Source organism: Bos taurus, chromosome 23, assembly GCF_002263795.3.
Source record: "Bos taurus isolate L1 Dominette 01449 registration number 42190680 breed Hereford chromosome 23, ARS-UCD2.0, whole genome shotgun sequence".
In the NCBI taxonomy this organism is placed as follows: domain Eukaryota; kingdom Metazoa; phylum Chordata; class Mammalia; order Artiodactyla; family Bovidae; genus Bos; species Bos taurus.
The window spans coordinates 29,724,192-29,750,392 of NC_037350.1; the positions used below are offsets into that span (position 1 = coordinate 29,724,192).

Below are 26,201 nucleotides of genomic sequence, written 5' to 3' on the forward strand. Positions count from 1 at the left end.
TACATATACGACAATATTCCATTGTATATATACATTCACTGCAAGGAGATCCAACCAGTCCATAATGAAGGAGATCAGCCCTGGGATTTCTTTGGAAGGAATGATGCTAAAGCTGAAACTCCAGTACTTTGGCCACCTCATGCAAAGAATTGACTCATTGGAAAAGACTCTGATGCTGGGAGGGATTGGGGGCAGGAGGAGAAGGGGACGACAGAGGATGAGATGGTTGGATGGCATCACTGATTCGATGGACGTGAGTCTGAGTGAACTCCGGGAGTTGGTAATGGACAGGGAGGCCTGGCGTGCTGTGATTCATGGGGTCGCAAAGAGTCGGACACAACTAAGCGACTGAACTGAACTGAAGTATATATACATATACATATACATACATATATACAATGGAATATATATATATATATAGAGAGAGAGAGTGGAACATTACTCAGTCATCAAAAAGAATGAAATAATGACATTTGCAGTGACATGGATGGATGTGGAGATTATCATACTAAGTGAAGTAAGTCAGACAGACAAGACTAATATATGATATCACTTATATGTGGAATCTAAAAGCATGATACAAACTAACCTATTTACAAAACAGAAAGACCCACAGACTTAGAGAATAAACTTGCAGTTACTAAGGGAGAAGGCTGGGGGGAAGGGATAGAGTTTGGGATTGACATGTACACACTGCTATATTTAAAATATATAACCAATGAGGACCTACTGTATAGCATAAGGAACTGTGTTCGATACTCTGTAATAACCTAAATGGGAAGAGAATTTGAAAAAGAATAGATACATGAAAAAAAAAAAGTCCTTCCTCTCCACTCTTTTTAAGTTTATATTTTAAACTCAAAGTTCCTTTATTTTTTTTAAAGGCTTAAAATGTATTTTAATAAGTTCATGTTGCATTATTCATTTCTCAGAAAAACTTCAAAGGTATTAGGGACAAATCAAACATGGTACACCAATAAAAAATGCACAGCATAACTACCTAAGATAGGCAAAGCTAAGAGCTACCGTCTGACACTCAGCATACAGCAACCCTGTTCTCAAGATTGTACTAGGCCTATCAAGAAAGCTGTGAATGGCAACATCACAGACACAAAAGGGCCATTTCTGGGTTGTCCTTACCCAAGAAAAAGGTGGAGGCAAGTTTAACACGAGATTTTTTAAAGATACACTAAATGAAAATCTCTAAGAGAAAATGTCTTCCTTGGGACATGAAAGGGTAATATATGGGACATAACAGAACCGTATGTATGTTGTCTGTGACCTCTGTGGACATGTGCCTGAATTCCCACCTGGGAGTGATTGGAACAGTGGGGCCAAGGTCATTGGGGGATGTTTGGTTTTTGTGGTATTTGTGGCAGGATCTCTGGGGTGAGACAGTGCACTAAGTCGTGTCCAACTCTTGCGACCCCATGGACTGTAGCCTGCCAGGCTCCTCTGTCTATGGGATTCTCCAGGCAAGAATACTGGAGTGGGTTGCCATTTCCTTCTCCAGGGGATCTTCCCAACCCAGGAATCGAACCCAGGTCTCCAGCACTGCAGGCAGATTCTTTTTTTTTTTCTTTTAAATTTTATTTTATTTTTAAACTTTACATAATTGTATTAGTTTTTCCAAATATCAAAATGAATCCGCCACAGGTATACATGTGTTCCCCATCCTGAACCCTCCTCCCTCCTCCCTCCCCACACCATCCCTCTGGGTCGTCCCAGTGCACCAGCCCCAAGCATCCAGTATCGCGCATCGAACCTGGACTGGCAACTCGTTTCTTACATGATATTCTACATGTTTCAATGTCACTCTCCCAAATCTTCCCACCCTCTCCCTCTCCCACAGAGTCCATAAGACTGTTCTATACATCAGTGTCTCTTTTGCTATCTCGTACACCAGGTTATTGTTACCATCTTTCTAAATTCCATATATATGCGTTAGTATACTGTATTTATGTTTTTCCTTCTGGCTTACTTCACTCTGTATAATAGGCTCCAGTTTCATCCACCTCATTAGAACTGATTCAAATGTATTCTTTTTAATGGCTGAGTAATACTCCATTGTGTATATGTACCACTGCTTTCTTATCCATTCATCTGCTGATGGACATCTAGGTTGCTTCCATGTCCTGGCTATTATAAACAGTGCTGCGATGAACATTGGGGTACACGTGTCTCTTTCCCTTCTGGTTTCCTCAGTGTGTATGCCCAGCAGTGGGATTGCTGGATCATAAGGCAGTTCTATTTCCAGTTTTTTAAGGAATCTCCACACTGTTGTCCATAGTGGCTGTACTAGTTTGCATTCCCACCAACAGTGTAAGAGGGTTCCCTTTTCTCCACACCCTCTCCAGCATTTATTATTTGTAGACTTTTGGATCGCAGCCATTCTGACTGGTGTGAAATGGTACCTCATAGTGGTTTTGATTTGCATTTCTCTGATAATGAGTGATGTTGAGCATCTTTTCATGTGTTTGTTAGCCATCTGTATGTCTTCTTTGGAGAAATGTCTATTTAGTTCTTTGGCCCATTTTTTGATTGGGTCATTTATTTTTCTGGAGTTGAGCTGTAGGAGTTGCTTTTATATTTTTGAGATTAGTTGTTTGTCAGTTGCTTCATTTGCAATTATTTTCTCCCATTCTGAAGGCTGTCTTTTCACCTTGCTAATAGTTTCCTTTGATGTGCAGAAGCTTTTAAGGTTAATTAGGTCCCATTTGTTTATTTTTGCTTTTATTTCCAATATTCTGGGAGGTGGGTCATAGAGGATCTGCAGGCAGATTCTTTACCGACTGGGGTGGCGGGGGCGGGGGGGGCGGGGTGGTGGTGTAAGAACAAGAAAGCAAATAGAACAGGGTGGACAAAGAGTGGAATGATTAAGATTAATGGGGGCTCTAACTGGATCCATTTTGCCATGGCTCCCTGGCCCTCACAGGCTCTCAACAATCACATGAGATTTTAGGAATGCACCACACAGAATTGATTAGTGAAAGGATATACCACATAGAACTGATTTGTTAAATATCACCCCTCCCTTACCCTCTGCCTCCAACATACTCCCTAGAGTACTACAGGCAGGGAAGACCTAAACTATTGGGAGGAATCCCTAACACTTTTCCAGAGTAGAATTCAGCTAAGTCCAAAAAGGGTCCTTCTTTTAAGGGTTTTAGGAAACTAGACACTGCAATTTTATTAGTATCGGTGACGTTTGTTTGGAGCAAATTCAGCTCCAGGATCTGCACGGTTGAATGCAGGAGGGGTTCCACCAATTGCCCCAATTCCTTCCATTGTAGCAGCTTGGCCAAAGCGTTCAGTTGTTGGTGGGGTCAATCCCAAGGTTCCATCTGGCATCATAGTGGCTGGTCCTGGAGGAGCTGGGGTACCAGCTGGCACAGGAGCAGGGGGCATGGCACCTCTGTTGTTTATGCCCATAGCACCTCCCATAGCCATCTGACCCATCCGTATCTCTTGCTCTCTCGCATCAGGGAAGGTTCCCTTGAATCCTTCCTGCTGTCGTCACATCATTTCTTCTTGTTGCCGCCGCATCTCTTCCTCACGGCACCTGTGCTCCTCCTCCTGCCTGAGCTCCAGCTGCTTTCATTTTTGCACTTCTTGATTGTGCAGCTCTTCCATCCTCCGAAGTTCTTCTTGACGCCTCATCAAATCCTGCCTCATTAGCATGACCTGGTGCTCATGGCGAGCAGCCTCCATCTCCATCTCCAGCTTCTCACGAGCTGCCTTGATGTTTCGGTCCACTTGGTCCTGCTGCTGCTTTTCCATCTCAATAAGTGCCTTCCAGCGCATGGCATACTCATACTCAAAGGAGCCAGGCTGTGCAAATCTGGGTGGCTGCTCTCGCTCTTTGTGAAATTGCTGATTCTTTATAACCAGCTTCTCTGGGAGTCCCTCCTCATCATCTAACTGGTCCATGGGCTCCACAGTCACAGGTCGAGGAAATGTGGTTAGCAGGAAGGAGCCTTCACTGCATCTGTCCAGAGCTTTCCGAGCAGCTGGCTTCCCTGAGAATTCAACAATGCCTTTTCCTGAGGGCCTGCCTGGATCATCCACAATGACTACAGCCCTCTCCACCTGGCTGAACACAGAAAAGGCCTCCTCCAGCAGTTCATTGGACACATACTGAGGAAGGTTTCGGACTGTAAGGGATGCACTATGGCAGGCAAAGCGCACACGCAGCTGCTTTCCATGGAGTGGCATGTTGTCCAGTTCTACTTTGGCAATCTCCACTAGGGTTCGTGTTTCCAAGCGGATAAAGCCAAAGTCCTTGTCCTCATGAATGAAGACTTCGCCTGCCTTCCCATATTTCTCAGTTTCCTCATTTCCTCCTCAGTGATGTCAGGAGGAAGATTGCCCACAAAGAGCCGGCTACGCTGGGTGAAGGTCTTCTCTCCTGGCTTCCTAAAATTCTTCAGGTCAATAGTCAAGCCTTCATTCTGGCTGCTGACTTGCTGCCCATTTGCAGGCATTGGTGGAGGTGGTAGCTGCTGCTGTTGCTGCTGGTGGTGCTGCTGATGTTGATGATGCTTCCTTGGAGTGTGGTTTTGTTTCTCCAAGTTAAAAGTTTTATTGCTCTGCATCTTTGTACCCCTCCACCGACTGTTTTCTGCTCCTCAAAGTTCCTTTAGACTTAGAGCACTTGATGCCTTTTTCTCAAGAATAGATTCCATTAAGTTAGGCCTTTATATTATTTTTTTAATCAGACTAATTTATCAGGAACCTTATATTTGCTTTCACGGGAGAAGAAAATCTTATGATAAACTTTTTTTTCTTATTTGCATAGAGTGAACTTTTAATAAAAATACATAGATAAATAAAGCTAGTGTGTGCCTGCTAAGTCACTTCAGTCATTTCTGAGTTTTTGCAACCCTACGGATGGTAGCCCACCAGGCTCCTCGCTCCTCTGTCCATGGGATTCAACAGGTAAGAACATTGGAGTGGGTTACCGTGCCCTCCTGGGTTGCCAGGCCCTCCTGCAGGGGATCTTCCCAATCCAGGGACTGAACCCACATCTTACATATCTTGCATTGGCAGGCAAGTTTTTACCACTAGCACCACCTGGGAAGCCCAAATAAACCTAGGCTTAACACCAACTCTAGGTGAAGCCTTCTGATCCTGTGTGAGTGTCCTGGCTTCTAGCAACACTGACATGGCGGGCCTCAGCTTCTCCAGGACTTGCATAAGTAGAAATCTGTAGCACTAAGCATGTTTACCACAGCAACAGATCTGCCTCAAGCTTCCAGGACTTTTCTATTATACAACAAATTGCAAAGAACATCAAGAAGGTCCTGCTTGGAAGATAAATCAGCACCTAAAAACCAGGAGAAACCATCAGTGGGGTAGCAGTGGGGGAGAATTAACAAACATTACCAAATGTCTTCATTTTATTGGTTTCCACCAATGCCAACATAAGGTGGAAATGTACAAGTCTAAGAAGACACTGACTACAGTGACTCTGTCCTTCCCAGGCCCTAATTAGTAACTGCAAAGTCTGAGAGGATAAAGGCCTTTTCACACATGTATAGTACAAGGATCACTGTTTCAGAAGCTTGGAGATTACAAATTTACATGTCCACATTAATAGTCAATGTTCTCTTAAACTAAGCTTATCTTTCTGGGAGCACAGGGCCTAATATTTTTAAAAGATCATTTTCTCGCCTTCAATAACCAATCCCTGTTTCATTTTTTTTAATTTAAATTCATTTATTTTAACTGGAGGCTAATTACTTTACAATATTGTATTGGTTTTGCCATATATCAACATGAATCCGCCACAGGTGTACACATGTTCCCCCTGTTTCATTTTTGGTTAGATCACAAGTGTAGTCATGCAGAGTTGAATTCAAATTGTTGTTAACTTATCAGCCTGAACTTCAAATTTAAGAAGTCTTAAAGAATCAAGTTAACCTGGAAAGTCTTCAATTTCAAGGATTTACAGTCCTGCCATAAATGACTCTCCAAACCCATACCAGTGTTGCCTCATTCTCAAACACAATAGAAAAATTCTATTTCTCAGAAGAAAGAAAAGAATAACTAATAAATGTTGTCAACAGTAGTGCCATGTCTTGATTTGATCTTTGTTGTTGTTCAGTCGTTCAGTCGTGTCTGACTCTTTACAACCCCAAGGACTGCAGCACACCAGGCTTCCCTGTCTATCACCATCTCCTGGAGCTTATACAAACTCATGTCCAGTGAGTCATTGATACCATACAACCATCTTGTCCTCTGTTGTACCCTTCTCCTCCTGCCTTCAATCTTTCCTAGCATCAGGGTCTTTTCCAATGAGTTGGTTCTTCACATCAGGTGGCCAAAGTATTGGAGCTTCAACTTCAGCATCAGTCCTTCCATTGAGTATTCAGGGTTGATTTACTTTAGGTTTGACTAGTTTGATCTCCTTGCAGTCCAAGGGACTCTCAAGAGTCTTCTCCAACACCACAGTTCAAAAGCACCAAGTCTTACAAGTTCAGCCTTCTTTATGGTCCAAATATCACATCCTTACACGACTACTGGAAAAACCATAGCTTTGACTAATGGACCTTTGTTGGCAAAGTAATGTCTCTGCTTTTTCATATGTTGTCTTGGTTTGTCATAGCTTTTCTTCCAAGGAGCAAGCGTCTTTTAATTTCATGGTTGCAGTCACCATCTGCAGTGATTTTGGAGCCCAAGAAAATTAAGTCTCTCACTGTTTCCTTTGTTTCCTCATCTATTTGCCATGAACTGATGGGACCAGATGTCATGATCTTTGTTTTCTGAATGTTGAGTTTTAAGCCAGCTTTTTCACTCTCCTCTTTCACCTTCATCAAGACACTCTTTACTCTTGATTTGGTCCACTCCATGCATTTCCCGTGAACTGCTCATTAGGAAACTTCACCTCTGTGGTAACAGGAGTGGTCATATGACCAAAACAGGTAAATTAGTCTTTCTATCCCAAAGGAAAATCTGAGACTAGTCAAGATCATCTTATTAAAAATGATATATGATACAGTATATATAAACATATATGGTAAAAAAAACTTTTCCTTCCAGTAGAATGACAACTGTGCTAGTTTCCCATCATTGCTATGACATATTGCCATATACTTAATGGCTTAAAATAACACAAACATTTAGTACCTTAGAGTTCTGGAGATGAGGAGGCTAAAATAGGTCAACAGGGTTGTGTCCTTCTGCAGACATTAGGAGAGAATCTATTTACTGGTCTTTTCCAACTTCTAGAGGCCACCGATAATCCTTTTCTCCATCTTTAAAGTCAGAAGCATAATATCCTGTCTCCTCCCTAACTCCTGCCTCCTCTTATAAGAAGCTTTGTAATTATATGGGACCACTTGGGTAATTCAGGTTAATCTCCCCATCTCAATTTCCTTGATTTATTTTTATCTGTAAAAATTCTTATACTGTGAAAGACAATGTATAATCACGGGTTCCAGGGATTGGGATGTGAACAATTTGAGAAAAAAGAACAACAAGGCATTATTTACATACCAAATTAAGTAATAAATGTACAAGAAATAATGTAACTTTTTCTTTTTTATTGAAATATAGCAGATATGGACATGAGTTTGAGCAACTCAGGGGAACGGTGGGAACTGGGAAGCCTGGCATGCTGCAGTCCATGGGATCGCAAACAGTTGGACACAACTGAGCAACTGAACAATTATGTTCATTTCGGGTGTACTATGTAGTGATTTGGCATTTGCAGGCACCATGAAATGATCACCACAATAAGTCTAGTAACCATCTGTCCCCATGCAGTATAATGGGGAACTGACAATATTCCTTATGTTGTATACTACATTCCTAAGACTTACTTATTTTCTAAATGAAAGTTTGTATAGCAAAACCAATACAATATTATAAAGTAAAAATAATAATAATAATAATAAATAAATAAAACCAAAAAAAAAGTTTGTATGTATTAATCCCATTTCATATTTTATACCCCCTCTGGAAACCATCTACTTGTTCTCTGTATCTATGAGTGTTTGTTTTGTTTTATTTGCTTGCTTGCTTTATTTTTTATATTCTATACATAAGTGAGATTATATGATATTTGTCTTTCTCTTTATTATTTCACTTAGCATAATATCTTATAGATCTATTCATGTTGAAGTAAATGGCAGATTTCATACCTCTTTATGGCTGAGTAATATTCCATTACTGAGCATGCATGCATGCTCAGTCACTCAGTCTTTTCTGACTCTTTGTGATCCCATGGACTGTAGTCCCCCAGGTTCCTCTGTCTATGTAATTTTCCAGGCAAGAAATATCGGAGTGGGTTGCCATGTCCTACTCCAGGGGATCTTCCCGATCCAGGGATCAAACTCACATCTCTTCCATCTCTTGCATTGACAGGTGGGTTCTTTACCACGGAGCCACCTGGGAAGCCCAATGTATATATATGTCTTCTTTATTCCTCTATTGATGAACACTTAGATTGATTCCATATCTTGGCTATTAGTAATGCCACAATGAACTTTGGTGTGCTTATATTCTTTCAAATTAGTGGTTTTGTCTTCTTCTGGTAAATACCCAAAAGAGAAATTGCTGGATCATATGGTAGTTCTTTGCCAGCAAAGGTCCGTCTAGTCAAAGGTTATGGTTTTTCCATTAGTCATGTATGGATGTGAGAGTTGGACCATAAAGAAGGCTGAGCACTGAAGAACTGATGCTTCTGAACTGTGGTGTTGGAGAAGACTCTTGAGAGTCCCTTGGACTGCGAGGAGATCAAACCAGTCAAACCTAAAGGAAATCAACCCTGAATACTGAATATTCATTGGAGGGACTGAGGCTGAAGCTGAAGCTCCAATACTTTGGCCACCTGATTCGAAGAACTGACTCATTGGGAAAGACCTTGATGCTGGGAAAGATTGAAGGCAGGAGGAGAAGGCGATGACAGAGGATGAGATGGTTGGATGGCATCATCGACTCGATGGACATGAGTTTGAGCAAGCTCCGGGGGTTGATGATGGACAAGGATGCCTGTTGTGCTGCAATCCATGGGGTTGCAAAGAGTCAGACAGGACTGAGGGACTGGACTGAACTGAACTGATGGTACTTCTATTTTTCATTTTGTGAGGAACCTCCACATTCTGTTTTCCATAGTGACTGCATCAATTTACAATCTCTGCAACAGTACACAAATGTTCCCTTTTCTGCACAAGAATAAATGAACTCTAAAAATCACCATTTTGTGCAAAATAACAATCACTGTTTCTTGGAAGAATTAATAAAGGGTGCTTGATAATAAGACCAGTGGGTGATGGCTTCAGGCTCTCAGAGGGCCCTGCAAACCTAAGCTTCCTGACCACCTGAGTGCTAGTCACTTCCAGTAGTCACAAGTAACTCGGTGGCCCCAGAAGTTTCCCTTGGCTAGAGGAAGCTTCATTTGCTCCAAGATTCTAAAGAGATCCTGTGTGGGAGAAGGCAATGGCACCCCACTCAAGTACTCTTGCCTGGAAAATCCCATGGAGAGAGGAGCCTGGTGGGCTGTAGTCTATGGGGTCGATAAGAGTCGGACGCGACTGAGTGACTTCACTTTCACTTTTCACTTTCATGCATTGGAGGAAGAAATGGCAACCCACTCCAGTGTTCTTGCCTGGAGAATCCCAGGGACGGCGGGGCCTGGTGGGCTGCTGTCTATGGGGTTGCGCAGAGTCGGACATGACTAAAGCGACTTAGCAGCAGCAGGGGGTTAGATAATAAACTTCTAAGGTAACATAAAAGAAACAGTGGCTGTTCCAGCATTGAAAGAATGGCATATAAGTTGATGTTCCAAAACAACTTATACCAACATTGTCTTCTGGGTGCTGCCTATTATGAAATCTGTTGTAAAGAAGAGCCTAATATTTATAAGATTAGAAGAAAATAAACCTTTTATTGATAAAAAAATAAATAAATAAAGAGATCCTGTGAACCCAGGCTCCCAATCAAGCAGGACACCAACCAACACCCATGGCATCAAGTTTCTGACCAGCTCCCACGACCATGGGCATCTCCTAAGTAACAGGCTCCCAGCAGGCCAGCACACCCAGGCTTCTGGCATATTTCTGCCCTGGCCAACTCCCACAGTCCAGGATATCTCCTCTGGTCTTAGGCTTCCAATCAGTGACCACAAACCAGGGTCTAGAGAGCACTTGTTAACTCATGATATTGTAGGGCCCCAGTACCAGGTTGACTCCTATTTCAGGCTTTTGATGCACCCCAGCACCAGGTCACCAAAATACTCCAGCAGCAGTTGACCATGGATGCCACCAGAATGCACACATAGACTCCCTAGACAAACTGACTGGTAGAGGCCTTTGCCTGCCAAAGCAGATTTATAAAGACTAGTACAGGAACCTACATCCTCAGATGCACAGATACCAAGGCAAGACCACAAACATCATGAGTAATCAAGAAGGTATGATACCACCAAACACAATACATACTGTAAAGAAATGCCAACTTCTAAATTCTCATCCTATTATTAATATCCAATTCCATACCATTTTTTGTTGAACTTTATTTTGTTCATATAATATTTTCCTAATTTTATTTAGTTGTATACTTCTGTTTTCTTGTACTTCACTGAATTTTTTAAAGGATTATTTGAATTCTTTGTTAGACAGTTGGTAGATTAAATTTTCATCCAACAGCAGCAGTGCACACATTCTTTTCAAGTGGACACAGATTATTCTTCAGCATAGAACGTATGTTAAGTTGCAAAACAAGCCTTAGCTAATGTAAGAAGACTGAATTCATATCAAGTATCTTTTCTTACCAGAAACATAAGAAATTAGATGTCAATTACAGGATGACAATTGGAAAATTACAAACTAATGGAAACTAAACAACATACTCCTGAACAACCATTGGTCAAAAAAATGGGGGGGGGGGGACCAAAAATATCTTAAGACAAATGAAGATGGAAATACAAAATACCAAAACTTGCAAGATGCAGCAAAAGCAATTCTAATAGGCAAGTTTATAAAGATAAAAAGAAAAAATTACAAAAAGCAATCTATCTTTATCTCAAGTAACTAGAAAAAGAAACAAAGCCCAAAGTTAGAAACAAGAAAGAAAATAACAAAGAGCAGAAATAAATGATAGAGATACAAGAAAAACAACAGAAAAGACCAACAAAACTAAGAGTTGGTTTATTTGAAAGATGAACCTGACAAACCTTTAGCAAGATTAGCACAGAAAAACAGAGAGAGCAGCTTTATTCACAATAGTTAAGAATCTATCAAAAGATGAATGGATAAAGAATAGCTTACATACAGTGAAATATCCTTCAACCTTGAGAAAGAAGAAAATCTTGCCTTGTGCAAAAATATAGATGAAACTTGAGGGTGTTATGCTAAGTAAAATAAATTAGAAAGACAAAAACAAGTACGTTCTCACTTTTATGTGAAATTTAAAAATAAATAAAAGGCAAACAAAAAAATAGCTAGTAAAAGAATGGTTACTAGGGGCTGCTTGGGAGAACAGAAAATGTTGGTTATAGAGTACAAATTCTCAGCACTAAAATACTTTCTGGAGATTTAATTTACACTGGTGACTATAACAATATGTGCGTGTTAAGTCGCTTCAGTCTTTGCAAGTCCAGGGACTGTAGCCCACCATGCTCCTCTGTCTGTGGAATTCTCCAGGCAAGAAAACTGGAGTGGGCAACCATGCCCTCCTCCAGGGGATCTTCTCCATCCAGTAATCAAACACTAGTCTCTTAAGTCTCCTGCATTGCCAGGCAGGTTCTTTACCACTAGTGCAACCTACTGTATTATATACTTCAAATTTACTAAAAGAGTAGATCTTAAATATTCTCACTACAAAAAAAAAATGTATAATAAATGGGAGAACAGATGGGTTAACTATTTTTTGGTAAATATCTGCAATATGTACATGTATAAATCATCACAATGTACACCTTGAACTTGAACATATTGTATGTCAATGATGCCTCAATAAAGCTGGAGGAAAAATAAAAATATAAATACATAAAAATTATGGATGAAAATTAAAGGAAATTGGAATTCCACCTAATTTTCGACCTTCTCCCCACCAGGTTCTTGTGAACTACCAAATAAACATAGTAACTTTATAGTAGAGAAGCCTAAAAGACACCATGTTATCCAAGTGTTCACAGCTCATATCATCAGTAATAGAATAAGTAAATACCAGGTTCCTTCTAATAAGATGCAGCTCAGGTGACACAATATCAGTTTTGTGGAGTCTTATTGTCAAAAAGGAAAATTCTAATTCTGCATAAACACTAGGCAACTATAAATTGAAAAACATTGTATAAAATAAATGGCCTATACTCTTCAGAAATATTTAGCTATTAAAAGCAAAGAAAAACTGAAAAATGGTTTTAGATTAAAGGACACTAAGAGACATAACACCTAAATCTAATTTGTTATCCTGAATTAGCTCTTCACTTTAGGAAATACTCTCAGGAACAGTTAGGGATGGGTCAGCATATATACTATTTCAGAAAAATATTTAAATTCATATTAATATTATATAATTATAGACAGAATGGCAAAGCACCCGTGGTGAAACATTAACACTATGAAATCTGGTGGAGGTCTAAATCTGCACTATTTTCTTTTCTGGAAGTTTTACTGTTGTTGAATTGTAATTTGAATATGGTGTATTTGTATTTGAAATTATTATGCTTGAAATCACTTGATGCTGTCATAGCATATGATAACCAGTGACCTTTCAGCTTCATATTTGTAAAAAGAATACAATGTATGGCAATGAGGCTAATAAAATAGTAGAGAATGAGTGAATCTGAACTGGAAGCCAGAGCTAGTTTCTGTAACTATCTGATGGCATATTTGTGCCAATAATCCTGCACTGCTGAGATATACTAAGAACAAACAATTGAGCATGTGTTTAGGGAATATGCTGCACAGGAATCAGTATGAGAAGTGGGCAAAGATTGGGAGATATCGTCCTGAAGAGGAGGAAAATTTTACTAAGATAAAAGAAGATGATCCTTCAGTGCATTTAGCTTCCATTCTTAGCTGAGAAAATGCTTTCATCATCAGTTCTTCAGTAAAGTTGCCTGTGACCCAAATTCATGTGTGCTGTTTAAATGTCAATTTACCAAATATTGGTTGGAGGTTTAAGGTTGGCAATGATAGAGTCTTAGATCTAGTTGTTGTTGACCATAACAAGGGAACTCAGGTAAAAATCTATTGTCGTTACCTGATTTGTCATATACAAGTTACTTAAGCTTAGGTAAGTCTCATATCTTCTTCTCTTCAGTTTTCTCATCTAGAAGGTGAGAAAAAAACATACTTATATCCTGCCTGTGATAAAAAAAGTTTCATGTAAGAAGTATGAAAATACAAGCAATATAAACAATAGTATCTGTGGTGATCTTTGGGAGAATTTTTTGAAAGTAATCTTTATTTTAGATTACAAATAAATATTACAGTAACATGGCTAGGATTCAAAACCATAAACACTAAATTTATACATTTCAAGAAAAATAGTCTACACATACAAAAAGATATTTCTGTGTTTTTCAAGCATAAAAGGAAAAGAAGAAATGGGAAATTTCAAAGCTTTTTCAAGTTAGATAGTGAGATACTCTGGTACTGTATGAGGTATAGCAAACAATAAGAATTCCATAAGTACAAGGTGGTTCAAAGAACTAAACTATATCTTGTAAGTTCTTAAAAGATTTTTGCTCTGTGACTGTTCTTTTGTGTGGCCCCAATTATTTACTAAAAGTTCTTTTATAGACATGATTCTTGATTCTTCATTTCTTGGAAAGTAGCTTAAGGACAAATGTATATACCCCATATTATTGTTTATTGCTAGTTAGAGTAAACAACTCACAGACATACAAAGGCAAAGACACAGACATCAGAATCAACGTACATGAGAGCCACACGAGAAGTTGAGACAAAGATGTGGGACATTTTTCTTTTTAATAATTTAGGGAAAAGGGCTTGAATCAATCATATCTAAAATTTAGAGGCCCCCAAAACTAAAACAGACATTTAAGAACCATACAAAACTCAGGTGTTGCCAAGATTTTACTTTATTCCTTATTCCATTTTTTATCTCAATAATCTCAATATGGTGCAGTTTAAAATGTTATATACATAGTACATTTACTTCAGATGGAGATGGTATTAATAATATAGGAAACAACACTATTACTTTAATTAAGAGTGCATTTATTTATTTGAAAAATACATGCTAATTTTCATAAGAACTTTCTAACCACAAATATTCAAATCAGATCGAGCTTAGAAAAGAAAAAACTACCATTTTCATATAGCTTTTATCATAAAATTTTTCCAATATATTTTCAAGTAATTCCTTCGAATACCCATTGGATTCATCAATACACTTTTCAGAGCCTAGCACTTGGTCGCTTTAGATACTGTTTACTGCTTCTTGGGTTACGCAGGTGCTACAAGCACTTATTTCACTTAACAATACCTAACCTACGATGACCATTACTTTATGAGCTATATAGCACAGCTTTAAACTTATTTTCCCTTCCTTTACACTTCTCACTAACTTGAAAAAAAGAGAAATATGAGACGCTTACTTCCACTGCATTACTGAGAGCACTTCTTGTTACGACTCATGCAAGTCACTTTGTTACTAATGATAATGGGATATTATAGAATACAGACCAAAATTCCTCTCAATATTAACTAGCATCCAAAAAAAGAATAACAATGTTGGAGAAAACATGTAAAGTTTTTCAAAATGTCTTTCGTTAGACCAAAGATGGAAGACAAATTGAATAACAAATTCTGCCTACAAAGCAAGAAATTAAACAATATATTCTAGGTTTTTTTTAAGGAATTATACCTGAATTTTGTCAATTTTTATAATAAATTCTATACTTCATTTTCAATTAAGAAAATTATACTTTTATTATGTTTGTGCACTAAAACCTGAATATTCATGTTTGATCCATTTTTACATGGCTGTCATCATCACTAAAGAATGATTAGTATTAAGACAGACTGTGTCTAATTCATATCTATTACCACGAACTTTGTGACCTTGTGAGTGTACACATTCATTAAGTGCTAATTGAGTGAATGAAAGATTGATGAGTGGATGACTGGAAAAACCATTGGTGAAGAGATATTCCATTTTACCATTCATGTCACCAGTATAAACAGACCATCCTCACCCCACTAGACTCTTTACGGCCCCTCTTACATCTTTGTTTCTGAGGGTGTAGATTAGAGGGTTGAGGCTAGGTGTGACAACAGTATAAAAGAGGGCAATGAACTTGCCCTGATCTTGAGAATTTCCTGATGGTGGCTGGAGGTATATGCACATGACTGGAATGAAAAAGAGGGATACGACCATAAGATGGGCTCCACACGTCCCAAAGACTTTCTGGAGTCCAGTTGTCGACTGCATCCTCAGCACTGCCCGGGCAATGGCACCATAGGAGCTGAGAATGAGGATGAGAGGTATGAGAACAAAAATGGAGCTTGTGACCATGAGAGTTAGCTCATTAGCACGGGTATCAATGCATGACAGTCGAAGTAGTGCTGGAACTTCACAGAAGAAATGGTCCACTTGGCGATGTCCACACAGGGGTACCCAAAATGTAAAGAAAGAATGAAGTGCTGAGTTGGTAAAGCCACTTACCCAAGAAGCCACAGCCAACAGATGGCAGAAACGAGGGTGCATGAGGATAGAGTAGTGCAGGGGTCTACACACAGCTGCATAACGGTCATAGGACATCACCATCAGAAGCACACATTCTGTGCATCCCAGTGCGAGGACAAAATAAAGCTGAATCATGCAACCAGTGTAAGAGATGGTTTTTCCTGGACCCCAGAGGTTGACCAGCAACTGAGGGATGAAGCTGGTGGTATAGCAGAGATCCAGAAAAGAGAGATTTGAGAGGAAAAAATACATAGGAGTGTGGAGATGGGAATCCAAGTATGACAAGATAATGATGAACAGGTTGCCTGTCAATGTCATCAAGTAGAACACCAAGACAACCACAAAGAGAACTACTTCCAGATGAGGCCAATTAGAAAACCCCAGTAGAACAAAGTAGGCTTCAGAGGTTGCATTCATTTTTCTCGTGGTCATTCATTACTTGTTATCTGAGGCAAGTATCATATATACCCTAGAAATTTAAAGAAATACTGCAAAAGCAAAAAAAAAAAAAAAAAGCACATTGGAGCCACCTGTAGTTACCTCTTTTGGGGTCTTTTAATTGCTTGTATTTTATAAGTACAACTCCTGAAAAAGATGTTAGCAGTAGACAAATACTTGAATTTCAACAGGCACATTAAAAACAGTCAGCCTCACACTTGTAAGTCTGATTTAGGCTTTAAAACTCTTAGTCTTTAACTAACTGTTACGCTAGACTACTGTCTACAGCTCAGAAACCATGGATGATAATCAGATAGCACATTGCCTAAAAGAAACTTTTTGTAATTAAACATAAGATTTATAATAAAGAATTATTAAGCTATAAAAGGAGAGGAACTATTTTTTTTAAATGTTGTTAGAACTCTAAATAATGTCTTGGCCCAAAGGACAGTATCCAAGAAAGGACAAGCTTGGAAAGAGGCACTTCCTGCTCAAGGCTGCAGTTCAGACCTCCTCAAAGAGGGTGTGGTTGCGTCCCCTGGATGATGAACTTAACTGTGGCTGAATCAAAATATAGCAATGGTCCAAGAGTGAATTACAAAGATACATCACTTAGAGATCACTGCCATTTGAGGGGTAATAGGAAGGCAATGGCACCCCACTCCAGTACTCTTGCCTGGAAAATCCCATGGATGGAGGAGCCTGGTAGGCTGCAGTCCATGGGGTCGCTAAGAGTCGGACACGACTGAGCGACTTCACTTTTCACTTTCATGCATTGGAGAAGGAAATGGCAAGCCACTCGTGTTCTTGCCTGGAGAATCCCAGGGACGGGGGAGCCTCGTGGGCTGCCATCTATGGGGTTGCACAGAGTCGGACACAACTGAAGCGACTTAGCAACAGCAGCAGCAGCAGGAAAATTTCAGATTTTTAAATATTTCTTTAGAATGAGACAGTATATCATGAGAAATATAAACCCAGATGCTTTTGTTGCTTCTTCTGATGCAGATATAATTTTCTTCTTCCTTACACAGTTGCATGAATAACATAATACATTAATTTTAAAGAGTAGCAGCTCTGAGAAAAATTTATCTGTTGCATGACCCATCGTTCAGTATTCTTATAGAAGTTAAAAATAAGATATGAGACCAAAATTTTTTTTAAAAAATTTAAAAATTGATGTAAGTAGAAAACTGGTAGGAAATTTAGGATTAAATTTCTACTTACAGTAAGAAAGGAAAATAAAGACCTCATCAAAGGTTGCTTTCATAGGCTGTAGAATGAAATATCTCTTCTCTATTTTTGAAATACAACATTATGGAGGATTCCCTGTATTTGTCTGCCCAATCCATGCCTCTTTATCTGTGGGCCAATGATCTCTTTGAAATCACCAATATAAATGTCTGCCTACACCATATATTCTAATCTACTACATCAGTACAGGAAAGCAGAGACTGAAAATAACTATGATTACCATTACAACACAAGAAAGGATCCTGAGTCTACCAAAAAGATCTCATTTTATCTGGAAGGAGGAACTAGTTGGAGCATATACTGTGTCAGGGAATGGACCCCTTTTCCTAGAGCAACCAGAGCCCTTATGGAAACAAAAGAATACTGTGTTTTGTTTTCCCTGACTGAGGCCACTGGGAGTATAAATCCCAAAGTAGCAATTAATGCCCTTCAAGGAGTTGTCCTAGGTTAGAACAGTTTCCTGCTTTCTCCCAAAGCAGGGTGGAAAGGACCAATTGAAACCACCAGTTAGCTGACTGGTTTCCCTAGAATGCCCTTCTGCAAGCCCCACTCTGAGCTGAGCAAACACTCACAGCTGCAAACTGGAGGGAGGGCTGCCATGACAGAGGGAAAAGTTGAGTGTGGAATGCTGCGGCAGCTGAAAAACCAAATGGCCTCTGAGCAGGGAGGGGGCAGCCATTATGGGCACTTACACAGGCAGCACATCATGAACAGAACAGATCTCTGATGGCAGCCAGACCACCACACCCAATACACTGACTATCGCCAAATAAACATCCCCAGCCTCTCTTACTCCAGCACTGCTCCCCTCTGGGGCTGAGGGGGCCAGTGCTGGAAGGGAGAAGAACACACACTATAAGGGAAGGGAGCCAACTGACTCAACCCTCAGGGCTTCTGTTCCAGCAACGTGGGACCCACCCTTGCCTTAAATAGGGTGGTGATAGCAATTGAGCAGAGAGGATGTCTTGGCTCACACCTGGCTCTGGCCCTAGCCCCTTCATCTCTAACCCCACCTCCTAACCAGGTGGTACCTGCCAGCACACTCTGAAGAAATATCTGTCTTGTATTCAAATCAAACTCAGCTTTTCCCCCAAAGCCACTGCACCACACGAATTGTACAGGGACACTGCCAAATCTGTACACTATTTCAAGATTGCCAGTGATAACTGTTTCACCTAATTTCATAAAAACAGAGGAAGTTAAGCAAAATGAGAAGACAGAGTAATTTTTCTCAGTTGAAAAAGCAAGAGAACACTCCTGGGGGGGGGGGTGGACTAATGAGATGAAATAAACAATTTACTAAAGAATTGAATAACCTCAGTTATGCAGATGACATCACCCTTGTGGTAGAAAGTCAAAAGGAACTAAAGAGCCTCTTGATGAAAGTGAAAGAAGACAGTGAAAAAGTTGGCTTAAAACTTAACGTTCAAAAAACTAAGATCATGGCATCCAGTCCCATCACTTCATGGCAAATAGATGCGGAAACAATGGAAACAGTGACAAGCTTTATTTTCTTGGGCTCCTAAATCACTGCAGATGGTGACTGCAGCCATGAAATTAAAGATGCTTGCTTCTTGGAAGAAAAGCTATGGCCAACCTAGACAGCATATTAAAAAGCCGAGATGTTACTGCCAACAAAGGTCCATCTAGTCAAAGCTAAGGTTTTTCTGGTAGTCATGTATGGATGTGAGAGTTGAACCATAAAGAAGGCTGAGCACTGAAGAACTGATGCTTCTGAACTGTGGTTTTGGAGAAGACTCTTGAGAGTTCCTTGGACTGCAAGGAGATCAAACCAGTCAAACCTAAAGGAAATCAACCCTGAATACTGAATACTCATTGGAAGGACTGAGGCTGAAGCTGAAGCTCCAATACTTTGGCCACCTGATGCGAAGAGCCGACTCATTAGAAAAGACCCTGATGCTGGGAACGATTGAAGGCAGAAGGAAAAGGGGATGACAGAGGATGAGATGGTTGTATGGCATCACCAACTCAATGGACATGAGTTTGAGCAAGCTCCGGGATACGGTGAAGGACAGGACAATGCCTTGCTGTCGTCCATGGGGTTGCAAAGAGTCAGACATGACTGAGCAACTGAACAACAACAAAAACGTTGGAAGCATTAGTGATAAAAATGCTAACTGAATAAATGGAAAGCATGAGATGAAAAATGGATGAAAAGAATAGATGAAAACTGTAAGAATTTTACCAAGAAAATAGAAAAATTTAAAAGAACAAGTCTGAACTGTAGCATACAATAACTAAAATTTAAAACACACTAGGAGGAACAAACCAGAGAAGGCAATGGCACCCCACTCCAGTACTCTTGCCTGGAAAATCCCATGGATGGAGGAGCCTGGTAGACTGCAGTCCATGGGGTCGCTAGGAGTTGGACACGACTGTACAACTTTCAAGTAGACAACCTGAGCGACTTCACTTTCACTTTTCACTTTTCACTTTCATGCATTGGAGGAGGAAATGGCAAGCCACTCCAGTGTTCTTGCCTGGAGAATCCCAGGGACAGGGGAGCCTGGTGGGCTGCTGTCTATGGGGTCGCACAGAGTCGGACATGACTGAAGTGACTTAGCAGCAGCAGCAGAAGAAACAAACAGCAGACTAGGTGATAAAGAAAAATACATAAGGGATTTGAAAGATTACTTTAAAATCACCAAATGAGACTAGCAAAAAGAAAACAGAATTTCAAAAAATGAACTTCTCGCTGCTGCTCACTGCAGGATGGAGTCCAACACCCCTGTCAAAGCCAAAAACTCCACCACCACCCTGTGACAACAACCTCCTCCCTGACCTGCCACCGCCACCACCTGTGTCACCACCACCTGGGGACAGGATGTATAGTTAGGCCACAGCCTTCAGTGAGGAGACATATTCCTCAGTTCTGTGGTGTTCTTCATCACACATTTATGAAGTTTCTGAAGGGCAGTGGAGACTATTGCGAGGCACAGCACGACCTCTATGCAGAAAAGTGATTTGTAGAAATCCACTACCACTCCAATAAGAAGCTCCCAGTGAGTAACCTGGACACAGAAGAACTGAACTGAAATTCACAGAGCATTTTTTACAAGACTTCTGACCTGGATGGAGTAAACCTCAGCACACTTCATTTCTATCACCTTAGTATTACTGGACCAAAGAATTGTTGCTTCTTGTTAGGAGGGTCATTTCATTTCCCATTCCTCTCAACTTCATACTCTAAAGCACTGAGTATTTCAAGTGGAGTATATTGAAGTAGATTCAGTTTCTTTCCATCATTTCTGTTATTCAATTTTTAAATTTTTTCATAATCGAGCATTTTTTAACTAAATTGACATTCTTCAAATGAACCACCAAGATCCTATGGAACTCATATACAAGAACATGAGATTTCTTATTACACACAATCAAATTAATGCAAACTTAAACAACTGTATAGAGGAACTTAAGAAGTACCACAATAATAAGAGTATGTGTTGTTCATTCGCTCAGTCCTGTCCGACTCTTTGCAACGCCGTGGACTGCAGCATGCCAGGCTTCCCTGGCCATCACCAACTCCCAGAGTTTACTCAAACTCAAGTCCATTGAGTTGGTGATGCCATCCAACCATCTCATCCTCTGTCATCCCCTTCTCCTCCCGCCTTCAACCTTTCCAGCATCAGAGTCCTTCACTATCTCATGGAGGTTTCTCAAACTCATTTCCACTGAGTCAATGATGCCATCCAGCCATCTCATCCTCTGTGGCTCCTTTCTCATCCTGCCCTCAGTCTTTCCCAGCATGAGGGTCTTTTCCAATGAGTCAGCTCTTCGCATTGGGTGGCCAAAATATTGGAGCCTCAGTATCAGTCCTTTCAGTGAATAGTCAGGGATGATTTCCTTTAGGATTGACTGGCTCGATCTCCTTGCTGTCCAAGGGACTTTAAGAGTCTTCTCCAGTACCTCAATTCAAAAGCATTAATTCTTCTGCACTCATTCTTTTTTTATGGTCTAACTCTAACATCAATACATGACTACTGAAAAAACCACAGCTTTGACTATACAGACCATTGTCAGCAAAGTGTTACTACAATTATAAGAGTATGTGAAGTTACCACAATAATAAGAGTGTGTGAAGAAACTTACAACACTATTCTTGAGAAAGAAGGCATCTGTGATCTCAGCTGGCCTTTTGACGGTGGTGCTGAATAGTAAGGACTCGTTCATAAATTCAGAAGTTGAATGACTCCTTACTAAGGTAAATGAACCCCCTTTCAGATAGTGCTTTATCTTTTAGCTAACACTTGTTCACATGGTAAGATCATGGGGATCCAAGGGAGAGAGTGGAAGCATGCAACACTTCTGAAGTCCAGCACAATATCCCTTCTACCACACACGTTCTATTAGCCAAGCAAGTCACAGGACCAGCAAAAATTCAAGGGAGGAAACACTTGAGAAACACTAACATATCACTTATGCATGTGCACTTAATCATACACATTGCAGAGGGTGTGGAGAGAGAAAAAGGTAGCTATTTTTGCTAACCATCTTCAACAGACACTACTCTTCCCCTGTATTTAATGAATTCCCTATCTATTTTGTGTCAAGTCTACCATTATGTCTTTAGTGTGTGCGTATGAATCCCTGAAAAACCAATGATTAGTGTTACTTTTTAAATAAATATTAGTTGAATAAATTCCTTAGAAAATACAAGGAATAACCTTTTAGAAAGGAAATATCTATAATAACTCTAACTTTGAATCAGAACCATATAGAGAGAAATAAGGTGGGTGTTCCCTGGTAGCTTAGTTGGTAAAGAATCTGCCTGCAGTGCAGGAGACTCAGGATCCATCCCTGGGGCAGGAAGATCCCTTGGAAAAGGAAAGGGCAAACCACTCCAGTATCTTTGCCTGGAAAATCTCATGGACAGAGGAGCCTAGTGGACTGCAGTCCATGGGATTACAAAGAGTTGAGCACGACTTTCACTTTCAAGGTGGGTGTAATTTATGTGAAATTAAAAGGAATTTTATTCATTAAAAAATACTTCTGGCTAAAACAATTCTTAATCATAAAATTTCTGAAATTCTTGTAATTTTCCCATACTTGTCCGAAGTTGTTTACCAACTTATTTTTGTTTGAAGTGTGATTCCCAACCTCTTTCACACACACACACAAAAAAAGTGGTTTCTGCTAATGAATTGAGCAGACATTTAATATTTTATATGCCTTTGGAGCTGGGTAACTTAATATTTGATACTTGACAATTTGTTTTATTATGTAATTGATTAAAACCATATATTTATACTGTCTGGGAACATGTGGTTATAGTTCTGTGAGAGAAATAATTTGTCAATATTCACCAGCTTGTAAAAATAGTGTAAGGACTTAAATGTTAAATAAATAGTGAAACGCCTTTCTCTTTAAAAATGAAAACAATTTAAGGAATCTCTAGGACAACATCAAGGGTACCAACATTCACCTTATAGGGATCCCAGAAAGAGGAGAGAGAGAGGAGAGTATGGAATATGGAAATGTGGAGCTGGATCTTGAAGCAAGCAGAGTTGGAGGGTTCCCTAGGCTCAGGCTGGGACATGAGCCTGGGGGGCAGTCTTGGGAAACTGCTCAGTCACTCATGCCGTTTTCAATCCTCTCTCTCCTCACTGCTTTAGGAGCAAGCAAGTGTGCACGGCTCCTAAGGAGTGGAGTCCAAGCTTCCCACAGCCCTTCTCTTAATCTCACAAGTCCTCCAATCAGTCAAAGGGGCTCATCTTCTCTGTCAAGGAACACAGAACTGGGGTGCCCAGTATCTGGCTGGAACCACTCACTCCCTGGGGAGGATCTCTGCCCATGTAATCTCTCTTTTCTTCTGAGTCCCATCCCAAGGGTACGGGTCCTGACCTACTGCTTCTCTTCCTAACTGGCTTCCATGTGGATATTTCTTATAGCCTTGGTTGTACAGGAGTCTTTCTCCCAGTCTCCAGTTAGTTTCCAGTAAGAATTGTTCCACATGTAGATATAATTTTTGTGCATTCATTAGGGGAGAGAGTTTCCCCATCCTCCTATTCCACCATCTGTTCTCTTCCTATGAATAATTCATCTAATGGGGCTGCAAGAAGCAGAATTTATATCCAAATGCCAACTTCCTGCTCCTAGTCTTTCTCACTTCCCTTTAGATCATGTCACTGATAGGTATTCAGTACCTTACCCACTTTTTAAATCATTTACACAATTAGTATTAAGTATCATCTACTTTTTTTCATCATCTTAATATATACCTTTGACTATTGAGGTTTTTTTTAATTACTTTTGACAGAAACAAATAGATACTTTTGTGAACTCTTGTGTATCTGGAAGATTATTAAGATTTACTAAAATGTTTTATAATAATCAAAATAAATACTAACTGCATTGATATAATATGATATGAAAGTTATTTGTTGTTTTCATAATTATTTTGGATGACTACTTGGTTTAATTCAAACAAAAATTTTAAATCTGAGAATTTCATAGTAATATTAATAGCATAGAGTGGTCACATAAATATTTGATTTCAGTAGTACATTTCCACAGAATTAATATCACATTGTGTATGCACTCTATGATAGCAGTTACATATAATATAGGTTATTCATTATATTTTACTGTTGATGTACTTTTACTATTGTTTTACTTTTTTTTTTTTTTTGCCATACTCTGAGGCATGTGGGATCTTAGTTTACCGACCAGGGATTGAACCCATACCCCTTACACTGGAAGTGCAGAATCTTAAACACTGTACCACGATGAAAGCCCCTACATTACCTCTTATATTTATTTATTTTGCTTCCTAAATGTTCATATTCACCAACAAATGGAGACAGATGTGTCCATGGCAATCCCTGAGAGATGGATCAAACTACTTCCTGACATACTTCTGAGAATATGTCTCCTGGGCAAGAGAGACAGGATAAGGATTCAGAACAGGGAGAAGAAATTAAGTGTAACATATTCATATACCCTTTTTTTTCATGGCGAGAAAAGTTCAAATATATCATCATGTAATTAGCACAGCCCTCACGCACCCACACATGCATGTGTTGTGTGTGTGTGTGTGTGTGTGTGTGTGTGTGTGTGTGTAGTTGAGAGCATGGCTAGGAGGGACAGAGTGCTCTCTGAGAAGACAATCATCCTGGGATCAGACGTGGCCCTGATTACAACAAAATCTTCCTCTTAGAAAAGAGGATTAGGGAGATATACATCCTCTGAATTTTGGGAGGTTATACAGAGAGTGTTTAGGCAAAAATTGGGAGTGGCTCATCAAAAGCAAATACTATCTACTTTTTTCTTCAAATATTAGGATTAAAGGTATGTGATATAACTGATGCCTTAAAAGAAAAGAGGGTTGTAGAAAACAGTGGATTAAAATGTGCACATGGATAGACAATACCAAAAGCATTATTCAGTTCTGGAGATTATTTTAATCAGTTCTTTTCTCCCTATCTGAAGACTATAAGGATTTACTCAGTTTGCAGTTATAAAATTGTTATAAGTTGTTCTAAAATAATTATTTCTCAGGAAATAGGCATGTCTCTTATTGTTGGGTAATGCAAATGCCTAGATTATCCTGTAAATTTTACTCCAAACAAATGATAACATAGTTTCTGCTGAGCTATGTTAAGGCATCACCCAGCTAAATATTAGGTGCTTGATGAAAAGGCTATGGGTGAATTGTGGAAAGCAATGGGAAATCTCTACAAAAAAATGACCAGTTTATATAAATTGTATCTACTATTCAAGAATTTTGAAATGATGATTTCAGAATAACAAAGGTTAATATTCATTGAGGTTTTTTTGTATGCCAGGCACTGTATTGTTTCAGGTAAAATATCTGATAATGTCTCAGACGTTTTCCTTTGACTAATAGGAACCAAACATTTCATTTTGAAAACTGAGATTAATCAGGGATTGAGTCAGTTAAGGAGCATTTCTAACTATGTGGTACTGACCCAAAATGAATCACTTCTGCTGGATTATTTCCAAAGCAGAACTATATAGAATGTGCTTGTCTTGGATCTTGAGGCTGGGTAAGGTGGTACATGATCCCAAGCCATTGAGTTATTAAAATTATCTTGTCTTCTTCCTCTGTCACTGAAACTCCATGTCAAGATTCAAACCTTCACACATATGTCAATGTCCAATGTCCACAAAATCTTTTATCACATTTAGTAGGAATAGGCAAATACAATTTAAAATAGGGCATGAAGCTCTTATGTCTTTATATTAATATCACAGTGCATATTTGCTTGATGAGTGACTGAATATAGTTATTTAATAATCTGGTGATAATAGGGAATACTGCAGGCCATATGAGTTGAATTTAGATGATGATAAAAGTGAATTTTAATTCCTCATTTGTCATTCATGGTTTCCCTCTATAATGTTTCCATTTTAACTCAAAACAACTCAGCAAGCAAGACTGGAAAGGCTTCATCATCCTTACTTCATACAGAAATGATTAATCAGAGGCTTTAGGTCAAGAAAATGTATCAGGTGAGAGACAGAAAAATGTCTATGCCAACCTGTTATACTGCCTGTGATGGTCCTTTCTGCAGACTCCTGACACCTGTCCTTGAGCATCTTGCTCTTTTTCTGTAACAATGATTAAAATGAAACATTCTTGCTATGAACATAAAGCTGACCTCTACTACATGTGTCTCAAGGTCCCTGCACAAAGGTCAACAGAGCAAATCCTGAAAACAATAGAAAGTGCAATGAAGAAATCAGATTTTACCTGGTATAGTTTTATTAATATTCTTAAGTCCGTTTAAATATTTCAAAGCACTCACTTCACTATTTTGGACAACTTATTTTTTCAAATATCTATGAATTTCATGAGGTTTTAAAAA

At 39.4% G+C, this 26,201-nt stretch overlaps 2 protein-coding genes and 1 pseudogene across 4 annotated transcripts in view; 1 reads left to right on the plus strand and 2 right to left on the minus strand.

The window, feature by feature from the left end:
• The window catches only part of OR10AL42 (olfactory receptor family 10 subfamily AL member 42), an 80,651-nt gene that overhangs the window by 7,093 nt on the left and 47,357 nt on the right, over positions 1-26,201 (plus strand). Inside the window, exon 2 of one of the 3 annotated variants that reach the window (XM_059880196.1) lies at positions 7,558-8,019. The exons of 1 other annotated variant lie outside the window; for it this stretch is intronic. The gene's annotated coding sequence lies outside the window, so the exon portion shown is untranslated. Of the gene's footprint in view, positions 1-7,557; positions 8,020-26,201 lie in introns of those variants that run through there. One more of the 3 variants, XM_059880197.1, reaches the window with a different exon arrangement.
• On the minus strand, positions 2,819-4,639 carry LOC785760 (non-POU domain-containing octamer-binding protein-like; annotated as a pseudogene).
• On the minus strand, positions 15,169-16,095 carry OR2J3D (olfactory receptor family 2 subfamily J member 3D). Its single transcript, NM_001389874.1, has one exon. It carries the CDS (start codon positions 16,093-16,095, stop codon positions 15,169-15,171), a length of 927 nt encoding a protein of 308 aa, NP_001376803.1.

Coding starts and splice junctions, on each gene's coding strand:
- OR2J3D (NM_001389874.1), bottom strand. CDS start 16,095: ATGACCACGAGAAAAATGAATGCAACCTCTGAAGCCTACTTTGTTCTA.